General features: G+C 41.3%; 2 protein-coding genes across 4 annotated transcripts in view; one reads left to right on the top strand and one right to left on the bottom strand.

Annotated features, from left to right (window-relative positions):
- Positions 1-7,334, top strand: part of EPS15L1 (epidermal growth factor receptor pathway substrate 15 like 1) — a 42,492-nt gene extending 35,158 nt beyond the window's left edge. For all 3 annotated transcript variants that reach the window (XM_084302624.1, XM_084302623.1, XM_084302625.1), the window contains one exon: positions 1,830-7,334. In XM_084302624.1, coding sequence (XP_084158750.1) covers positions 1,830-1,976 — 147 coding nt within the window. In that variant the 3' untranslated portion in view covers positions 1,977-7,334. The remainder of the gene's footprint in view (positions 1-1,829) is intronic.
- A 6,299-nt stretch (positions 7,335-13,633) lies between these two features.
- KLF2 (KLF transcription factor 2) lies at positions 13,634-16,178 on the bottom strand. The gene is made up of 3 exons (XM_084302472.1): positions 16,064-16,178; positions 14,971-15,862; positions 13,634-14,530 (listed from the first exon to the last, which is right to left on the bottom strand). The coding sequence occupies exons 1-3, from the start codon at positions 16,136-16,138 to the stop codon at positions 14,355-14,357; spliced, it is 1,143 nt and encodes a 380-aa protein (XP_084158598.1). The 5' UTR covers positions 16,139-16,178; the 3' UTR covers positions 13,634-14,354.
- Between the last annotated feature and the right edge of the window lie 437 nt (positions 16,179-16,615).

Below are 16,615 nucleotides of genomic sequence, written 5' to 3'. Positions count from 1 at the left end.
AAGATTTATCTGAAGATACAAGCTGTATACGTAAATCTATTCTCTCAACATTAAAGAAAAAAAGGCACCCCAGAATGTTTGACCAAAGCTTATTGGATTTCTGAAAACACTGAAAATAATAACTGTTATTCTTGGTCCTAGCTATAAGATATTCTTTTTGAATCCTTGGAATACATGGAAAAGTCCTGCTTCTATTTGAGCCTGTCTTCACTATATCTTGAAAAAAAATCTATTTAAAATTCTATTTAAAATTCTAGTTAGCACTTAAATCTTGCCTTTCAGCTGCTCCCTGGAAATACTTAAAGAAGTAATGATAGGATTTCTTCATTTTAAGATATTAAATGTGTGGTTCTTCTGTTGTATGTCAATAACATTGAGTGCAAAGGTTCTCAGAGAAGTTTTAGTGGTGCTGTAAGCAGAGGTATTGTTTGAAAAAAGTAGCTTTAGAAGTAGCTTTGCATCAAATTATCATGATTTTGCAGGTATTGTGAGAAATAAAATGAGGAAGTGTGAGCATACAGAAGCATACAGATGAAACATGATTTAACTTTAGTAAATGCAAATTGGACTTGGTTTTAAACAAATACAAATAGATGCATTTATTTAAAATATGAATTACAGATACAATGCAGAATGGAAAAGGCAAAGGTGGGGGCGTTCATGTAGTGCATATGCAGCTAGGCATAGGTCTATTACTTAAAGCTGCATTTAAAATTCAGTATTTCAAGCTTGTCTGGGAAGGAGTAGCCGTGCCAGCTGGTGCTGTGGCCTGTTTTGCTGTGTTCAGAGTTACTATGTTGAGGTCCAGAGGGCAGTTTTGCAGTGTAAATTCAGCTGAAATTAAAACTATACGTTCTGTGTAGTTCTCTCTCCTGGGAGAAAAAAAGAGGGGAAAAAAAAAAAGAAACAGATTTTCCTGAACATTTAAAAAAAGATAGAACAAAGCAAATTTTAGAAGTGGGATACAATGCAAACATTTGTGTGCACCTCTGCCAACGCTTCTGCAAACATCATCCTCTTTGGTGGATGCTAAAATTAAACACTAACAGATTGTATTTTAGATTTAAATTGTTATTATTTAAATATTTTATAGTACTTTATGTAGAAGGTTTGACCAAACAAACTTATGCAAAGTTTGACGGTAATACGAGACCATAATTTTGGAATTGTTTTGTTTAATAGTGCTTAAAGTGTTTTGGGAAGCTCAAACAGGCTTGGAAGCTCAATGTTAAAATGTGTTATATTTCCTTAGTATCTTATGAAAAAACTCAACCTGTATTTTATGAACAGTTGCAAGAAGTGCTTCGCTAACTTTTGATTGAGTTGTGGATCTTCCCACAAATCAGGAGTCTCCAGAGTCATTATTGAAGCCCCTCACCCTTAGCAGGAAATATTGCAATAAAACTCTGCCATGGACTTGCAGAAGAGTAAATAAGTCTTGGTTTAACCAGCTAAGAGCTACACATTTATTATTCTCAAAAATGGATGTAGGTTGTGATGCTCCCAAACCGCTAACTAACTTCTGTGTTTGTGGGGTTTTTGTTTGGCTCCAGTCTTCTGGCCACATCCATACACAACTGGGAGATGGATGCAGGGACGTGCAGCCCACATGGGTTAGTTCTCTGGTGGGAGGAGGAAGACGTTAAGGAGATAAAGGAAAGGATGAAGTGAGGAAATGAGTGAGTGAATTTTTGTCTTAGTCCAGAAGAACTACCCTAAGACAGCTTGGTATACTTGATTCATATATTATTTAATGAGTCTGATTCATTGTGTTTTTCTACTAGCTTTTTGGTAAATTTATTAATTCGTTTTCCATTCTCGTTTTTTAGTTTGGAAATGAAGAACAGCAGCTGGCTTGGGCAAAGCGTGAGAGTGAAAAAGCAGAGCAAGAAAGACTAGCTCGATTGCGGAGACAAGAACAAGAAGACCTTGAGCTGGCTATTGCGCTCAGTAAGGCTGATATGCCAAACTCCTAGAGCTTGTTTGGCTCCACCCTGTCCGAGTGAATCCTTTAAACGTGGCTTTTATAAAATACTAAATTCTTGGTTTCTGTTGTGAAAATAATTCTAGTCACCTTCAACTCTAAACAAGGCTGTCTGGTTCAATCAAACCGGGCTCTGTGTGGCTTTTCAAGTGCGCAATATGCAAGAAACACTGTATAAGCTGTATTATATGTTCTAGATAAAATTTACTGCTTGTAAGAAATTTAACACATGATCCTAAGATACCGAAAGCAAAGTTTCTTTATCTTGAAGACAATGTTGCATATAGAAACCTGCAACTTGTGAATCTGGCTTTTTATTACCTGACTTCCATTGTTTTTTGAGGCTGCAGTATGAATTTCAAAGAAGACATTATAAAATGGTATTTATAGAATTAGCTTTCACTTGTTACATTTGTTTAATTATTCATGGTAGGGTAATGGGTATGTTATCTACATCAATATCTTCAGTATAAATTCATTATTAGATGTTCCCTTTTTATCCAGGATATATGGCTTTTATGAAAGAATCTGGCAATTTATATATGATGAATACAAGCATAGTGAAGTGTATAAAATATTTCAAATTTGAAACCTGTATGAAAGAGTAGTTTTCCTTATTTAAACACTTATTTGCATTGGCTTTTAATTGTAGGTGATGTAAAAGAAGGAGTTAATTCAGTTGTAGTAAATTGGGTTTAGCTATTAAATAACTAGGTAAAATCTTGCTTTATCTCATAAGCAAATGTGGTTACAGGGTTGTGGTAAAAGTTTGAGTGCTTCTTTCATGTAAAATCAAGCAACTTTAAAACTTAGCAAGGTTGAGCTGAGTTCTCCCCTACAAGTCATTTCACTCTCTTTTGTTCCATTTGCCAGAACAAAGATCATATTTTTTGTGTTATCCATCTAATAGTGTGAGACAGTCTCTACCTCTGTTTCTTTAATTCCATCTATCTTACAGTATGGGGTTGCACATAAAGCATTCTTTAGCTGAAATAAGGCCAAATTCAAACAGATTTTATTTGCAAAATACATGGTCATGCATAAATTATAGAACTGGATTGGCTTTTAAATATGTCTTGCAGTAGTAAGTCCAAGTAGGAACAGATTTTATATACACTTGCAGAACTCAATACTTCCACCTGGTAAGGATAACACAACGTGTTTTCCATGTCATATAGAAAGCCCTTCTGATAGATCTGTGAATTATTTACTTACTAAAATGCCTTTTCTGGTAATTACAGGAATTCTAAGACTTCAGTTGTCTTTGCCTTGCACTTTTATGTCTAAATAGTGTAGGCATCTAGCACAATTTTTTTTTTAATGTCCTTATTGTGCATCTGCTTTCCTATCCTTGGTTCTGTAGGAATACAAACCGGGTACTTAACATTCTTTGTTTTTACACATGCAGCCATTATCTTGTAACATTTCCTCTATTTTCTGGAAAACGTGCTATTCCTTTGTCATCGTTCATGCATTTACATTTTTTATGCCCTTGCTTCCTTAATTTTATTTTTCAAAATACAATGATAGTGCCTGTTCATTGAATGAAAGCAATCTTTCCCCATGCTATTGTAATTGCCTTATTCTGGATGCTTTCCTTGCACAGAGATAGCAATCAAATTGGATTATTTTAATCTTATTAGTAGTTTTCAATTTTGAAACGTCACTAAAACATAGCATTGATTGTCTCAGGATTTTGTGACTAGCTATATGGGTGAGTGCATGTCTGTGTGTGTGTGTGCACACACGTGTACATCCATTCATTTACACATGCAGCAATATGTAAGACAAAACCAAAAACCCCTATCTCAAAATGGTCTTAGGAGTCACAATGCCCTGTTTTCTTTGTGTCTCCTGTGCTACTGGTACTACAAATAATGTGAATCTTTAATTTGCCTCAGAAGGGGAGAAGATGCATTCTAGTATCAAAACAACCATTTGATGATTTTTTTTTTCCAGTGAATGCAGTGGGATTTCTAATTTTACAGAATCTGATTTGCTTTCCCTTTCCATTGAAATAACTTTTCTCTAAAATATGTCAGCTTAAATGATCAAACGTGTTAAAACATCAATGAATTCTCTTTTCTGTTGGTTTACAAGACTCAAAGTCTCTGAAAACAAACATGGTCTGTCTATATCTAACATGAGATGAAACTTGCTGTGAAAGAGCAATTTTCATAATTGAATGGCTGCAGTGCAGGATTCTCAGTGAAGTTAAACAAATTGTATTCATGAGTAAGATTCTCCTTTTCATTTTCACTTGGGCAAGAGTCTTTGTAGTGTCTCTTTAGCTAGAATAAAACACCATTTATATGTAGTGCCATTTTAGAAAGGAAAACCACTTTTGGACTACTACTCGGATGATGTCACTCCAGTGGGACAGGGTGGATGAGCTAAATAGCTTGATTCATTTTCTGTGTTATGTACCATAACAAGACTTTCTGCTGCTTTGTCAGTGCTGAAAAATATTGTAATTTATAATGCTTCTCAGGCAATGAGTCGGTGTTTTCAAGATGTTGAGCAGGAAGCCAGAAATGTGAATTAATCTAGCATTCCACATAGTGTTAGAACTGATTATTTTCCTGTTTCCTTATGGACTCATTCTCCTTATTTGCTTGGACAATAACAGAAGATCAAGCAAAAGTCCTCTATGCACAGTGTATAAGATCTAGTGTCTTTAGATTTACTGAAACACTTTTGATTCAACATTTTAGGCACTGTGGTAGAGGAAAACTTAGCTGTGATTTCTCTCTGTTGTATTTAATACAGTTTTCCTTCAGTGTAAAAAGGAAGATTGCCCACATTCTTCCCTTATGCTTGTAACTTAGTGTTTTGTATAATAACTGCACTTGTTCTAAGACAAAATTTATTGCAAGATACTGATCTTATTCTTCCTCCAGAACAGTGAAATTTAAAGCACAAATAGGCCTTTTGCTATTTGGGCAGATAAAATATGTACAATGCAAGATATATAAAATGTGAGTATACACAATGCATATACAGTGTACATTGAGATCCATATTATTTGTGTGTATATATATATATAGTGTATTGAATAATGTAATAATAGTGTGTGTATATACTATATATGTCCACATACTATGTCTAGTATATAGTTACTTGTGCTGTACATAAAATGTGTATATACAATGAATATGTAGAATATGCATTTATATTCTATATATTAACATTTATGTGTATGTATGTATTCTCTAGAGAGAGATGGATACAGAAATGGAATCTATACAGAAATACAGATTAGATCGTGGCTCTTAGAATTTCAAAGTTCTGGTGAAAGAAAAAAAAAAAAAAGGAGGAATGACTACTACTAATAAATTTGTTTCAAGATTACTTTTATTGGCATGAAAAACTGTGTTCATTAGTTGTGCCAAGTGTGAGAGAGAAACCTGGCAGAAAGTAGGTATCATCTGCACTGGATGTGATTTCACATTCTTTTGAGTTTTTCAAGTGTCTTTTTGAAATGTAGACTTAATTTCTGATCTGCTTGCATGTGTGGGTCATGTGATGTCAACTTTTTCTCAGGCTGAGGCAATGATTTTTCTCCTACATTTGCTTCTATTTCACTTTTTTCTTTTTTTTCGCCTTTTTAAAATACTGTATTTAAGGAGCTGTCCCCCTCACCCCCCTTCCAGCCCCAAACACACACACACAGATCAAACAGGCACATGCTAAGGTGGAAAACATGTTTTTCTTGCCTCATTCCAGTTATATGGGTTGCACATAATTGTCATCTGGATTTCAGTTCTGTTTTTCCTCCATTTCCACCTAGTTTTTACTTCAGGAGGAATGACTATCCATGGCATTCTTGGCTTTGAGGAAAGAATGGAGGTGATTCTACTTTCTTCTTGGATAAATTATTAGACTCTGTAGTACGTTGAGCAATCACAAAGAGTTTAGTAGGCTTTTATAGTGGCACATGTGTATTTTATACGGAGTACCGTCACTGCTGGAATGACTCATGGAAAACTATGAATTGCATACAGCACCGAGGCACAACAGTTAAAACAGGAAAGACAGATAATTTTTCACATTGAACCTACGCATGCAAACTTTGCATGTAGGACAGATATTGAATTACCCGCTTATTCCTTTATAGACCAGTATGTTCACATTTGCCTCAAGTGGTTTCCCTGAGACATAGTCAAATGCTCTTGTTGTAAAACATACCAGTCATTCTGCAATAAAAACAGATGCTCATAAAAGCAGTACTCCTATAATACTGCTGTATGAAATATTTTTATATTGGCAAATTTTTCCTTATGAAATCTCTGCCCTATGAGGATCATCTGTCCTTACTGTATTATGTTTCATGTAATGTGCTCGCAAAGTGTAGGAAATTCCAAGCCGTGTCCGAATTTGTAACTTTTTTTTTTTTTTTTAATTCCTGTCTGTGAAATCTGTTGTCAGAAATTTTGTAGAAATCATTTTGTCATCTTATGCTGAAAGATAATGCACTTTTCTTGGATTCTTCTTATAATCCTTTTGGGGTTACTATTTCTTCTTTAGTGTTTCTCCATTGAGAAGAGTATTTATTCTGTAGAACCAAGGCCCAAGGAATTTTGGTCCAAGTAGAAATGTTGCTTTCCCAACGTCAGAGTTTGATTTCTGCCTCCTCCTGCGTTTTATTCCTCCCTCTCAGGAATTTCACTTCTGTTTAATCCTAATGTTGCGTATGAACTCTGTTAAAGTGAATTATCTGTGCTAATAACGATCTAGTTCAAATATCTTCCTACACCAGAGGAACAGCCAAGTTTTTGTTGTGTGTCAATCATTGCATCTCTCTGTAGACTCCACAACACCTTTTCTTAGAAAGGAATTTTGCTTGGAGTATGGTGGAATCATAGAAGATTTATTTTTAGAGTAAATATGTTAACTATTATTCATTGACACATTTGTTTGATCAGTTGATATAATGCTCTTTTTACTTGAAAGTTTTATAAATAAAGGCTAATTTGTTATAAAATGGAATTTTCATTTCTCCAACTTCTGCCTTTCCCTTTTAATTTTAACTATAAAAGGAAGACTCCTAGTGAATATGGTTCCTTCTGCTGTTACAATTATAGCCTGCTCTTCTTGGTGTCCCTGTTAATACGACTTGCTCTAGTATGACCTAAAAAAGGTGGAAACATAAAGTGGAAACTGCAATGTTGACCTAAATTTGACTAATATCTCCAAATATGTACATTATCATAGTTATATTTATCTCTTGACTATCATAACAAATTGAAAGAAAGGTATTTTAATTTTAACCCATCTCATGTGCTTATTGTTTAATATAATAAGAGAAATGTTATTGTTTAATATAATAAATGAAAAGTTACTTTTTGGAGCTCTGAGGCTTCGGCAATCTTTCTTTCCTTTTTTTGTCCATGATTTCCTAAGCTCTCATGTCAAACTTGTGGATCTTGCTTTAGAACAACTGCTTTATTGTCGGTGCTGAGGTCTGTTGTGTTTTTTTTTTTTTTTCCTCCTCCTTTTGGCGGGAGCCCTCGGCACGTTGCTTTCCCTTCTGTCCTCGCCTCCGTGTCCCAAGCACATTTGGTCTGCACTGACCAGTCAGAAAATCCAACGCCGCACCCTTTCCAAAACAATTTGTGTGCCGCAATGCTAAACATGCAGGCAATTTACTCTGGGAGGGGTTACAGAGATCACCAGAGACAAGCCCTTTCTGCTCAGTGGAAAAACACACCTCACTCTCAAGCTATTCTGCATTATTCACTTTGACTCATTATGCTCCCATGTGTTTGTTTTATTTACTCGGCTTCTGCACACATTGGCATGGTTAACGACAGCTTGCCAAGGCAGGTTTATCTTGAAATTGCTCTCCAGCAATATTTTTAGTACGTTGACATTTTAAAGCCAGGATTTTGCTATAGCATGTCACAAACAGGCACAACTTCCTAACCAGGTTCTTTCATCATGTAATTGTACCAAAAAAAGTGGGCCACAGCTTGGTGCTTTTGCTCCTGCTCGGTTTTTGGAGCCTGACCTATTCAACATACTGATCCTAACGTTCTCCACATTTGTGCCTGATCTGCGTTATCCAGGCGTAATCTGAAAGGACTCCAGGTTCCAGGCAGAGCCTCTTCGGCGAGGAAGGGAGGAAAGCGCACGCATCCCTCTTCGGGAAGAAACATTTACAAGTGGAAACTCCAACGTAAAGGAACACAAAGCAACCAGCCCAGCTGTTAAACCTCAAGAGCAAATGTGGCATTGCTGCCTGGACCTAAAAATGCCCCACGAGCAGCGTGGATTGTGGAAGTTGAAGCTCTCAGAGCCCTGCTGCCATTCCTGCCATGGAAGCTGCAGTCGTATTTTTCCCTGTCAGAGGCTGCCTGGAGAAAATTGCTGACTCTCCTGGCTGCTCTGCGGGACTGAGTTTAGTCACACTGAACATTTTTTACCTCCTGTCTGGTTCTAGGTGCCGATTTTTCTGGCAAAGGCAGTGCAAGCGTTTTTTTTTTTTCCATTTAATAACTGCAATTATAACTTTTTATTGGTGCTGATGCAGCACCTCTTACAAATGCTGCAGCCTTCCCTATTGATGAAGTCCCATAACGCTCTTTGCCAACTGCCAGCATAATACATTTTGGCTGTTGAACTGCCCATAAATGCTGTCCTCAATCACAGCATTTCACAAGGAAGCTGTGCAGAGAACAAAACTGCAGGCTTTCTCTGCCCATCCCTTGCACCTGTGGGAAAGGCACCCAGGCATCTGTATCCCTAGTTTTGGAAGTGCTCGAGATACAAAATCATCAAAATATCAAAGAACTATTTATGCTGTCATTGTGCATGGGCTGTTAAAAAAGTGGTTGTTGGGATTTGAGGATTTTTATTGTGTTTTGCTTCGTGTTTAAGCCTCAGGCTCAGTAGCTTCTTTTCTAATATGTTAAATGTCACAGGGGATGTCCAATATGATATTCCAGATGTTTCCTGATGACATAATGATAGGTCAGAACTCCAGGAATGCTCTGAGCTGTAAGAAGTACAAGAAACCAAAGTAAAAGTGATTTAAAGGGATACTGGCAATTATAAACCTGGGACAGGTAAGGAAGTTCATCTGCAATTTCTGTGTTGCTGAATTTATGCTTACTACAAAGGATGGAATACTTTTGATTTACTAAAAGGAATTATAATTGAAGCAGGCAAATAAGGAGGTAACTAACGCTAACTACAGTTGCAGAGTAAATGAGAACTTTGTTGTTCCTGCTCTCCTTGTGCTTGGAAAGGTGTTTTTTGTAAAGTTAATGCATTTCCATCCTGTAAAGCCGTGCGTATGACTCAGTTTTTGTGTTTACATAAAATGTTACAAGATCAAATAATTGTGGCTGAAAAGTCAGACCTCAAAAGATTAAATCAAACATATTTTCTGCCTAGCAAGCTCAGGATAAATCCCTGTCTCCTCTGTGCACTAGAAGTGTAGAGTACTATTTCATGACAGAGGCTATTCCCAATCTCAGCCTGAGAAATGGGGAATTGGGTGTTCGGGATCAAACAGTGCGGAGCTTTAAGGAGTCTCTGGGAGTCCATAAGTCGAGCCCATTACCTCCAGGGCTTGTAAATTGTGTATGGCTACGTGCTGTGGGTTAGTAGTGCTTGGCCTGTAAATCCATTCCTTCTCTGAATCTATGGCAAGCACGTTTCTGAAAGGACGTGTGCCTAAGCCTGGGTCTTCATTATTGACAGGGAGCTGCTTCTGCACCCCAGGGCAGATCAGGATGAGTCCCAGGCAGGTGAGACCTGAGAGTGACTGCTCCAAGGACACGCAGGAATTTTAAGGTTTGTAGATGCCACCAAGTATGTTTCCGATGTTAGCAACAGGGATAGCTTTCTCCGTATTGAATCACATGGGGTTTGGATTGAATTTACCTCTTTATGTTTTCCCCCCAACACTGTTAGTTACCATAGCGATGGCTACATGACTTCGTTGCATTTGTTTTATTTAAATATAGCAAAAGAAATTGCTAGAGCTTGGGATTCTGGCTTAGAAAATTAAATTTAAGAAAAGCCTAACAGCTACTCTCTGTTATAGGTGTACAAAATAGCTTTGGAAACCACAGAGTTTCTACCACAGAAAACCACAGAACCACACAATCCTATAATTTGAAGAATGGACAAACTTTTTTTGGCACTTCTTGTGGATGGAGGACCAAAGTTTAGCGTGAGGGAGTGTTTTTAGGCAGCTTGCAAACGGCTGCAAGCAACCAAGGACTCACACAAGCTGAAATCCCCCATCCCTGCATGGGGTGAGCCACGGCCACAATTAACGCTCAAACTCCCCCAGCTGTGCTCATCGATGCTCTGCAGCAAGCTCCCAGAAAAGCACAAGGGTTTTCCATTCCAGCCTTCCATTTCAGGGTTTAAAACCCCTGAAAAAAGCTCCCTGCCTGCTCAGGGTGCCAGGCTGATGCTCGTCTCGGCAGGGCGCTGCTTTTCCCTCGAGAGCTGAGCCATCACAGGGGCCCCGTGGGGCAGCAGGACACGGGGTCAGGGCTCGGTGCTGTTTCAGCAGCACCAGGCTGAGCGTGTTATGGTATTTGCTGAAGAAGAGTTCCCATGTAGCTCGGGCTTAACTGACACTTCTGAAGTCAGCAGGTGAGAGAAAACGGTTTTCAGCATAGCGAAACACAGCGCTCTGAAACCCAGCGTGGAATTAACTGACTTCAACCAGAAACGGCGCTGGATGGTGGCTGGCGCTCAGATCTGCTTGCTAAAACTTTCACTTGGAACATCGTGCAGGATTTGTTAGTTTCTGTGCTTAACTAGCTCTATCTAATCTGGCAATCTATCTTGCAAGTGTAGTGAGCCCATCACTGTGGTATCTTATAAGAATATGTGTGAAAATCTTGTTTACAACGGACTCTACATTTCCTCCTATCGTGTTCGACTACGATTTTTTTTTTTCTACTGTGTTGAAGTCAAATCCAGGGTAGCTGCAGATTGGAAGGGCACTTCTTGCCCTTTCGTGCTTCCTGCAGGCTCCCTGGGAGATGCTTGGGAGCTTTCGTGTTAATTAGAGCAAAATCACGTACAAGATTACGAGCTGACGTCCTGTTATTAAAATACGTTGCCGAGCGTTAGTGATTTCCTGCTGGCCAGGGGAAGCTTGCTAGCGTGGTGGAACCACACCGGCACATCTTTGGATGTACTAATTTAAGGCAATTAAAAAAAAGGGTTGACAATTACTCATAATAGAATGTGAGAAGAATGAGATCAGCATCTCTTTCTTTATGCTAAGAGATTATCTTGAAATTCAAGAACCTGCAGTTTCCTGTGAAGACCACACAAATGTTATCATACATGCCGTCACTTCGGCAATTAAAATAAAGTTGGTCATAGGCTTTTATTAATGTTTTGTGCCCCCAATCCTTCCCTACTTTCAGAGGCCTGTGTTTATACATCTTTATCTCTCTCTTTTTTTTTTTAGTATTTATGTAAAAGAGGATGGCTTTGCCCTATTTTCAGATGAGTTGCAACAACTCTGAAAGCTCCGAGGACACAACCTGCTTATTTTTACAGGGGGAACAGCAACACAGGAGAGCATGTCCCCACTGTTCATCATGATTTGAGCATTGTCTGGTTATACGGCAGTGTGCAGATAAGAAGTGTCTTGTCTGAAGCCCTTCTAGTGAACAGGAGCAGAGGTAGCGGAGGTTTTGAGCCTCACAGCCAGACCTTTCACTGGAGCAAAGGGAAGTTTGGACATTCCCGTGCAGAGGTAATGGAGGAGGGAGGAGGACCATGCAAGCTCCTGCAGTGAGTCCTGCAGAGGAGCCACACACATTTGTTTAAGGGGTGGTGAATGCAGTGAAATTTCTCTTTGCACCCAGGCAGTGTTCAGGGTTCGTGTGCTTTGTGCCAGTCCACTGGCTATGGCTGTCTCCCGCAAGAGTAATTTGGGAAAATATAAAAGTGGCCAGACTGAAGGCTCACCTAGCTTCTACTAGAGGTCAGCACAGGTGGCTGGAGATGAGCAGAGCTTGATAAGGAGGTCATGATGCTGCCAGGCATCCTGCTGCTGGCTATCTCTGTCTCGGGACCTTCTTGAGCCAGCTGTGGGACTGTGCACCGAGAGGTGGCTGCACTGAGTGCACTGAGGGGGCAAACCTCCTTGTCTTTTTTTAATTATGTTAAGAAAGGGGAATAGTGTAAGATAGCATTGTACCGCTGAACCCTGGAATGGCTAAAAAATATTCCCAATTCCTCAGAAAGAGCAAGGGAAAGAGGTTACTATGGAAAGGTAAGGGTAAGAATTAATTTCAAAAAAATCATTCTTAAGGCTATAACCACCAAAAGGCATGCTGAAATATGAAAATCTTTGGCTATGGGGAAAGAGAAGGAAATACCTAGAACTGTTGCAACAATGCATGTGCTAAGTTTAGAACATCTTTAAGTCATCCTCACTTTCTGGAATTAGGTTGTGCAATTTTTTTTCTAGCAAATAAATGAGTTTTGTTTTTAATGAAGAAATGTTAAATCTCCCTTATATTTCACTTTGAAAGAGCTATAAAAGTGAAATGTGGAACTCATTCTTCCATGTCAATGATTAGAAGCCTAAAATACATCTGTTCCACATGAACAACTGCAGACTTTGCTTTCACAGAAGAATAGCTATATTAGTACTTTCTTTAAATGTATTCCTGTTAATTTCATTCCTGTATTCTAACTTGTAAAGTCAGAAAAATATCACAATCTTGATTAAAATCAATTTCACAGTATCCAGATGTTAAGAAAAAATAATATTAAGCTAAGTCTGTGTGTTTAACTAACAGTGATTATGTTTGAGAAGTATCAAGGCTCACAGCTAAACCGTTGCTGCAAAAACAGAGAAGCCTCATCAGAGTTTCAAAGTAATTGCATAAATACACTGCTTGGACTTATGATCTCATTTACAGCTGTGGAAGAGCTTTTGGGGGGGGCTCTATTTGACTTGCTGCAGATATTTACTCCTGTAGCTCTTGCAGTATCCGGCATGTGTCAAATTAGTATTCAGAATGTGGATTACTGGTTAACTTTTCCTCCAGAATAGTAAGTATCTCTCTTAACTCCTGAGATCTAGGTAGGGTTCAAAATTATTAGGTGAATTTAAGCTTTTGAGAATGAGTTATGAAGGTATTTTAACCTGTGTTGTGAATTTATGTTTAAATTCCACTACTGTTCTATTGGAATTTTGCACTGAGCTCTTGAGAGCAAGGATAATTTATGTACAAGGATGCCTTAAAATAAGCCTCCGTAATTACAAAAATGCAGTGTTTAAATTTATAGTAAAAACCCACACACTGCTGGCAAAACTATAACTGCATCTGGAAAACATTAAGGATGCTATTAAAATAGTCTAGCATAAACTAGAAATGAGACTGAAATTACAGTGTTGCTTACTTAACCATTTTTAGGAAGTATATTTTGAATACGATCTACTTTCCTATTTGATTTTTTTGATAAAACACCATGTTGTATCTTGTTTACTCCAGAGAATGAGTTGTGTCCTCTGTTATCTATTCTAGAAAACCCATAGCTCAGATTTTTCAGTCTTCTTACAATCACTGATATTTTAAAACATAAGCAGGTGGTTGTTGGTCCAGCCATCAGGGAAGAAGTAACAGGGAAATCTCGAAGGAGAAAAAAAAATCACAGGAATTAAAGATTTATTTTATTAAAAAGATGAAATGTTTTCAAACATTGAAAAATTACGTTTTTATAAAAACAGAAATAGGCAAAATACCCATTTGTCTTCTATTTACATATACAATATTTCTCACTGTATAAAATTATTTACAATATATAAAAAAATTACAGTAAAATAGGTTATTTTCTTACAAGACATCAAGCCCTGTACTTCTAGTGTAGATCATGGCAAACAAGAATATTATTGCACCTGTGAAACAAACAGTCTAACAATAGGAGTGTTCTCTTAGCCATGCCTTCAACTGAGATCTAAAATAACATCGGTAGCTACAGTAACATTCATTTAATCTCTTCTAGGGTCAACTTCAGGCAGTTTCCATACAAACATTGTCTCATAAAGCTTAGGACTGGGCAGTTAGAATCGGAAAAAAAAAACATATTTACAGCTTCTATACAATCTGTATGGAGTCTTATGGAGTTTACCCTTCACAGAAGCTGCATAAATAACCCCTATTCTCCTGAATGGAACGGCAGGTTCACTGATACAGTCACGTCAAATTCTCTGCAGGAGATGACTGGCTAAGTCTCCTTGTGTCAAATCCTCCTCGGCTTCCACTGCTAGAGTGTCGGTGCCTCCCTACGTAGTACCAGCTACAGGTTTTTAACAATTCTGCACCTGAGCAGTTAAATAGCGTCCACTGTTCGCAGGTCAGAGTCTCTGGGGCTACATGTGCCGTTTCATGTGCAAAGCCAGGTGGTCTGACCTGGAGAACGCTCTGTCGCAGAGGTGGCACTGGAAGGGCCGGTGGCCGGTGTGCTTGCGATAGTGACGGGTGAGCTCGTCGGAGCGAGCGAACTTCCAGCCGCAGCCTTCCCAGTTGCAGTGATAGGGCTTTTCACCTGTTGAAGAAATCACAGAGACTGTGACTCAGCACGGCACTCCCACATACAGACAGCATCACACGCTAGGCAACTTTCTGTTTTTATCTCAGCATATCCTTTTATTTGCTACCAAGCTCTCTGCAGTAAGCTCCAAGTAATATTAAGCCATGAGACTACTCTAGCAATTCCTTTACTATCCTGTACCTGCGCTGAGTCTTCTAAGAAAGGGCGTTGGACAATATGAGCCCTTACAACAGCTTTGACCCACATATGCATTGGAAAACACTTGGATATTATAGGTCTGATCACCTGTCACAGCCCAACAGTTAAACTTTTTGGAGTTTAGAGACTACAGGGTTAAAGCTCAGGGTGTGCTCTGCATGCAAACTGTTTTACACAGGTGGCTATCCCAACCCGCAAGCAACGTATCTACGAATGAAGCATCGAGCTGTATTTACCTGTGTGTGTCCTGAGGTGGGCCTTCAGGTGCGAACTCTTGGTGTAGGTCTTCCCACAGCCTGCGTAGGTGCACGTGTGAGTGGCTGTCCTCTTCCGAGGCCAGGAGCGCCGTCCTCTTTTTGGCTTGGAGTCCAGCAGCTCCAGAGGCGAGGAAGGAGGGGTGAGCATGCCTCTGGGAGCAGAGGGTTGTAAGGGCAGGCTGTCCTCGAAAAGGCCAAACTGGGAGGTGTTCTGGTACTGGAGATGGGTCTGCGGGTGGTGGAAGCCGGAGCCTGGGTGGTAGCTTTGCTGGAAGGACACGGACGAGGTGCACATCATCTGCGTGTGGCAGTCACTCACCATGAGATCATCTGGGCTCAGCGGGGGCGTCTCTGCCCCAGGGATTTGGGGAGAGCTGGCCACCCGGGGCTGCTCATAGGCCATCATGCAGGTTGCGTTGCCCTCCTGCTTGATCTTCGGGCAAGCCTGAGGCACCAGACCCATAACTGGCCCATAATTGTCCATGTCAGGCTCGGGCTTAATGTTCTCGACGAACTGCGGGCCCCCGAAGCTGGGTGTCACGAAGAACCGCCCGTGGACGTTGCCAGGTGGGCAGTAGTTGGAGTCCATCTCGGAGCGGATCATCTCCGGCATGAGGCCGGCGTTGTAGGGCGGAGGGCTGCCCTGCTCCAGGGCACTGTAGCATCCCGGGGACGGATTTGTCTGGTAAAAGCCGCTGCTCTCCCCTTGCGTGGGGGGATAGTCCCCGCCGGCAGCGCCCTGGCCGTAGCCGTCGCTGCCCATGGAAAGGATAAAATCCAGCACGTTGTTGAGGTCTTCATCCTCTTTGCGAGGCGAGAGGCTGCCCCAGGTGCCAGCGGGGGCCTTGGCCTCCTGGTCGCACTTCCACCTCTGGGGGAGAAAGAAAAGGCAGAAGGTTAGCGGCGCTGTTTGGGGAACACGGAGGGGTTTGTAGGGCTGCGGGCTTAGGGAGCAGCGGGGCTGCGGCACCGCCGCGCACCCCTGCGATGAGCGGCACCGGCCTCAGCGCGGCGGGGCCGGAGGGGGGGGTTGGTGGTAGTGGTGGTGGTGGTGGGCAGGGGCCAGACTCACTTCGTGGAGGGCTTTCTCTCGGCAGGGGCTGGCGAAGGTGGCGAAGGAGGGCAGGATGGTGTCGCTCAGCGCCATGGTGCGGCCGGGCGGGACGGCGGACGGCGCGGCGCGGCGAGCCGCCCTCCCCACCTTATAACGCGGGCGCGGGCGCCCTCAAGCCAATTGCAGGGAGCGGAGGAAACGCGTCCCGGACGGGGCGGGCGGGAGGCAGCGGCTCGGGCGCAGCCTAAATTTAGCCCCGGTATAAAAGGACGCGAACAGCTCCAACCGAGCCCGAACGGGGCGGAGAGGGGCGGAGCGGGGCCGTGAAGGGCCCACGCGGGCCCCCCCACACCTCCCCCTCGCCCCCTCTCCTCAGCGCGGGGTCCGTCGGTCTCGAAGCCGGGACCCCCGCCTCGGGTCGCTGCCTCCGGCTGGGGTCGGCTCCGGGGGCCGCTGAGGGTTCCTTGCCCTCGGGACCCCCCCGAGCTGTGGGGACGCTGAGGGGATCCTGAGGGGACTCTGCCCTCGGGACCCCAGAGCTGAGGGGACCCTGCCTCCCCTGGGGACGCT

This window comes from Netta rufina, assembly GCF_964035555.1.
Source record: "Netta rufina genome assembly, chromosome: 28".
NCBI classification, from domain to species: domain Eukaryota; kingdom Metazoa; phylum Chordata; class Aves; order Anseriformes; family Anatidae; genus Netta; species Netta rufina.
This window is presented reverse-complemented; position numbering and strand designations above follow the sequence as displayed.

Excerpts from the sequence above, each read along its gene's own strand:
- KLF2 (XM_084302472.1), bottom strand. The coding sequence starts at position 16,138 with ATGGCGCTGAGCGACACCATCCTGCCCTCCTTCGCCACCTTCGCCAGC. Across the intron at positions 15,863-16,063 it reads GAGAGAAAGCCCTCCACGAA|AGGTGGAAGTGCGACCAGGA; the intron begins GTGAGTCTGGCC and ends TTTCTCCCCCAG. Across the intron at positions 14,531-14,970 it reads CCACCTCAGGACACACACAG|GTGAAAAGCCCTATCACTGC; the intron begins GTAAATACAGCT and ends TTTCTTCAACAG.